The sequence below is a fragment of the Impatiens glandulifera genome, chromosome 4 (genome assembly GCF_907164915.1).
Source record: "Impatiens glandulifera chromosome 4, dImpGla2.1, whole genome shotgun sequence".
Classification (NCBI taxonomy): Eukaryota; Viridiplantae; Streptophyta; class Magnoliopsida; order Ericales; family Balsaminaceae; genus Impatiens; species Impatiens glandulifera.
The window spans coordinates 47,083,818-47,088,856 of NC_061865.1; the positions used below are offsets into that span (position 1 = coordinate 47,083,818).

General features: G+C 30.6%; 1 protein-coding gene across 1 annotated transcript; it reads left to right on the forward strand.

Moving 5' to 3' along the window:
* Positions 1-737: 737 nt before the first annotated feature.
* Positions 738-2,318, forward strand: LOC124936296 (AT-hook motif nuclear-localized protein 15). Its single transcript, XM_047476784.1, has 2 exons — positions 738-1,022; positions 1,229-2,318. Exon 2 carries the CDS (start codon positions 1,242-1,244, stop codon positions 2,094-2,096), a length of 855 nt encoding a protein of 284 aa, XP_047332740.1. The 5' UTR covers positions 738-1,022; positions 1,229-1,241; the 3' UTR covers positions 2,097-2,318.
* Positions 2,319-5,039: the final 2,721 nt, after the last annotated feature.

Genomic DNA, 5,039 nt, shown 5'->3' on the forward strand with positions numbered 1-5,039 from the left:
ATACTGATAAAAGTGAAATATCAAAATTGAAATATGACATTATACTGTAGTTCTAAAGGGTCACTTTGAGACCCGGATAAATTATACATGTCCAAAATGTAGTTTATAGAGAATTAGTGTAGAAATTAGGAAATGAAAAGAATCCAAATCTGAACTAACAACTTATCTAATATAAATTTAAATACCGATTTAATTAGAAGATATTAACATCATCAAACGAATCACAAATTCATATATAGACCGGATCGAACAAGAACCTAGATCCACCATAACTCTTGAGTGGAAAAATGTAAAACTTGAAGTATGAATCGACAAAAGTCGCATGAAAACAAAATAATAATAATAAAACATTCAAAATAGGAAAGTATACTATTAAACTCATCTTTTACCTTAATTTGCACTAAGCAATCTCTATGGGAAATTGTCAAAGGGGATAAAAGGAAAATTATGGTTAAATGTTATAAAGATAGTTGTTGAGAGCAATAGGGATACGATTTCCTAGTCAGTTTTTGCAGAAACCAAGAAACAAAACCAATCCAATCGGGTCAATAAAGGAGGCGGTGGATCAACTATGGTTAAATGATCCTATCTATTTGACCAAACAAAAAACAATCTAGATGAAATAAACTAAAATCAAACTAACCCTAATGAACTTATGAGCACCATTTCATATCAAAATAGAAACTATCCCGAATCCTCTTTACTAAGACGGTAGTAGGAACGAAGCAACAGACAGTTTTTCTGAGCAAAGAAAAAAAAAAGAAACAGCCACTGCCATTTTGTACTTTACTTGGTAGAGAGAGAAAAAGAGAAAGATAAAGAGATCTAATCGTACGCCAGGATAGCGGTCTTACTGTTAACCTGCGCCCCCACCATCAGCACGAGCTCAGTCTCTAGAAAGAACGAAGAGGAGGAGGAGAGAGAGAGTAATTTTTTTATTTTTATTTTTAAGTACCGAAGAAGAAGTCCAAGATAAGTGCCCGAAAGGAAACCCTAGCTTCCCCGTACCCCAAAAGAACAAGGTACAATTTCTTCTCTTTTTTCAGATCTTTACTCAGAAGTTTAATAAAATACTCTTCCATTAAACAAAATTTTCTCTTTTTTATGTGGGGTTTCGGTTCTTTCTTCAAGAAAATAGTCATATAAATTACCCATTTTGATGTTTTAGCTTATTTCTTCATTGGATCTATGATACTAATGAATTGAATTAAATTTTGGATCTGAATAGATAGTTCTATCACATGGCGGCGAACCGATGGTGGGCCGGCGATAATACAACCGGATTGAACAGGATTGGACCAAGAAGAGAAGAGGATTTCTTTGATAGTACTCCAAACACTAATAGCAGTGGAAGTAACTCAAATCCAAATACCCAAAACCTAGAAGAAGAAGAAAATACTGATCGAACTACAACTCAAGAACAAAACCCAGGATCAAGTTCAGTTCGAAGACCAAGAGGCAGACCGCCCGGTTCAAAAAACAAAGCAAGAGCACCAGTTGTGATAACAAAGGATAGCGCCAACGCTTTAAGGAGTCATGTATTGGAAATCAGCAACGGAAACGACGTCGTTGAGTGCATCACAAATTTCGCTCACCGTCGCCATAGCGGCGTATCTCTTCTAAGTGGTAGTGGTGTTGTTTCCAATGTTAATCTTCGACAACCTGCCGCCGGTGGCGGTGTAATCACTCTTCATGGAAGGTTCGAGATTCTTTCACTTTCTGGAGCTTTTCTTCCGCCGCCTTCGCCTCCGGCGGCGACTGGGCTGACGGTTTATTTAGCTGGTGGACAAGGACAGGTGGTCGGAGGGACGGTTGTGGGTCCTTTATTGGCGTCCGGACCGGTTATTGTTATTGCTGCGACGTTTTCGAATGCTACTTATGAGAGGCTGCCGTTAGATGAGACGGAGGAGGCTGAGGTGACGCCGGAGACGGCGGCCGGGGGAAGTACTAGTGGAGGTATGACGGAGGAGCCAACGTCATCATCAATGGCGATTTATAATAATAATAATAATAATAATAATCTGATGCATAATGGGCAGATGCGTCAGGAAGACGTGTTTTGGACTCCACCGCCTAGACCACCCCCATCTTTTTAGACAAGAAATTTAATTAGAAGAAGAGAAGAAATCAGAGGTAAGAGGAAGAAGAACCCTTTAACCATTTTGTGAATTTAATCTCAAATATTTTAATCTGTTGTTTTAGTTTTTGTTGTTGTTCTTGTTGAAGAATTTGGGACGGATTATAATTGACCTAGTTTCGGATGTGTTTGTTTTTACAACTTTATTGGAGGAATGTTTAATTAATTAGCTATTTTTTTGTGAATTCTGATAGATGTTGAAACAAAACACTCTTAATTTAGGCTGGTTATAGATTTGGTATGTCATTCAGATGAATGTCCTAAGTTAGCAAATCTCAATTGGTTTATGATATTTTAAATTTGTTTTGAAATTTTTTTAGTATATTTGTTTTGAATAATTATAAACTGTATGTATATATGTTTTTCAGATAATACCCATATATTTATTTTATTTTTAAATGAAAATTTGATTAATACTTAAACTTAAAATGTATATAGGCTATGAATGAAAAAGACAAACAAATATTGGACAGGTTCTAAAAAAACCATTAGTTTTTTTTGTTGCAGATAAGTGATAACCGAATCAGATTGAGTTTTTTTTTTATAAATTTTAAATCGGACCAATTGAATTTATTAGATATTAAATTGATAATAATGTTTTGAATATCTAATTATATATTCAATCATTTATAATTGTGACATGATTTTAAACTATTTTTAATTAATTTTGTTGTTAATCAAATAATTTTAAATAACTTTTTTAATTATAAAATGTAAAAATTAAGTTTGTATATCTATTAAGAATTTTTTTAAAATAATAACTTTTATTAAAAAAGTTTATACATGAACTTGATTAGTATAGTTATTGGAATATATTATTTATTCGATAATAATATATATATTAAAATAAATGAAGTGAAATGTATGATAAACTGAGGTGAAATAATGATTCTGAACATTGTCTTTTTTCTGAACATGATAATGTTTAGAAAAGAAAAAATTAATTTAAAATTGAGGTGTAATGTTTGTTAAACTGAGGTGAGGTGAAATAAATGATTCCGAACAAGGTTATATTCGAAAAAAATAATTAATTGTTCGAAAATAAATAAATAATTTTCAAACATGGTTATGTTCGAAAAGATTTAAGTAGCATAAGAAATAATCCATCTATAAATAACATGGTTACAGCATTATAAAAAAATCAACTGATAGTAATTGTTCTGGCAAGATAAGAGTATTAAGATCTGTTATATTTCTTCACAAGTTTTATTAATAGCTTTTTCAAATTCATTCCTAACCTGTTTTAGAAACTTATAAATACCTCAATTTCAAAGAGACTCATTTCAAGTCGCGAAATAAACTAATATATCCTTCTTAGAAAACCCAAATATTTTATAATTTTAGGGTTTTAGTTGTTCGCTAACATTGTTGTTCGTCATTGATTTTAAGGCTTAATATTTTCGAAGCTCGGAAGAAAGAAAAAATCGCGGAAGTTCGAAGTCGCAGAAGAAGGAAAAAAATCGTCGTAGTCCGAAGTCGAGTAAGGAAGAAGAAAGCCGAATTCGCTAAAGAAGAAAGATGAACCGTTCGAAACCCAGAAATCGAAAATGAAAAAAGTGAGAAAGAGATGGAAAATGGAGAGGGAGGGATTAAAAAAATAAATTATATTATTATTATTTTTTTCTTTTTTATTCACCGTGAATTTTTTTTACTGAGACTGTAAGGCTGTCAAGTGGGACGTCGCTTTGTTGTCAAGTCACACCCTTTATCATTTTTTTATCAAAATATTATAAGGCTTTTTTCTCTTTGAGTTTTTAAAAAAATTCATCCAAAATCAATTTTTTAATCAATCACTTTTCAACAATTACATCACTCATTTCATTAACCAAAATACTAAAATACCCTCAATTTTAAATTATTATTTTTTATTTTATTCATATATATCAATACTCTTTAAGTCTTTTAATCAAAAATAATCATCACCTCCTCAAAATAATCATCAATCATTACTTTTTTTCTCTTTAAATTTTTTCAAAAACTCCAATCCAAACAAGAGCTAATCAGATATATTGTTATGATGAGTTAAACTGAAAATATTATATATACTGCAAATCCGATTTTTTTTACTTTTGAGTGATTTAAATCAATTTTAATGTGATGAATTAAATTAATATTTAAATTTAGTTTCGAAATAACTAACATTACCAACGGTCGTACCCATTTTAAATCAGACCATTATTTATTTAGTTAAGTTAAAATAATAAACTTAACTCTATACTAATAGTAAACTTATAACTTGGCTAGCTAGTTTAATAGAATGAAATCCAAAGTATTCTAATCCATGTGTCAATGTCAAGAAAAAGTTGGTATTGTTGTTAGTTTATACAAAGTCAACACAAATAAAATAATTAGTATAGTTCTAAACTTCTTTATTTTATCCTTATCCTTTGATGTCATCTTTGTCACGCTGTGAGCTAATTTTGACTAGACTAGTAATATCTTATGTATATCCATATATTTTATTTTCCCAGTTAATTTGACTTCTGAAAGTTATGATATATATATATAACATTAAATGCATATATTTAATCTTGAAGATCACAATCAAAAGAAGACCCCTATAAAAAAAAAAACCAGTTAAATACAAAAACTTAAATTTTATTTAAGAATAATTAAAAATTCAATTAATTTAATAGTTCACCAACATTTGTGATCTTACTAGGCTAAATCAATTCATAACCATATATAATAAAAAAAAAAGTGACAGGGAGAGAATTTGGAAGAAAGAATGAGTTGTCACCACGTTACTGGCTGAAAAATTAATAAAGGGGGAGTAGAGAAAAAATTTATTATTATATCAACGAATCGAATTGCGCCACATAATTTACTCCTCATTCTCTCACAAATTCATTCCCTTAATCATTTCTTATATAATAAATATCACTCCTAATACCGAACAAAA

Coding starts and splice junctions, on each gene's coding strand:
- LOC124936296 (XM_047476784.1), top strand. CDS start 1,242: ATGGCGGCGAACCGATGGTGGGCCGGCGATAATACAACCGGATTGAAC.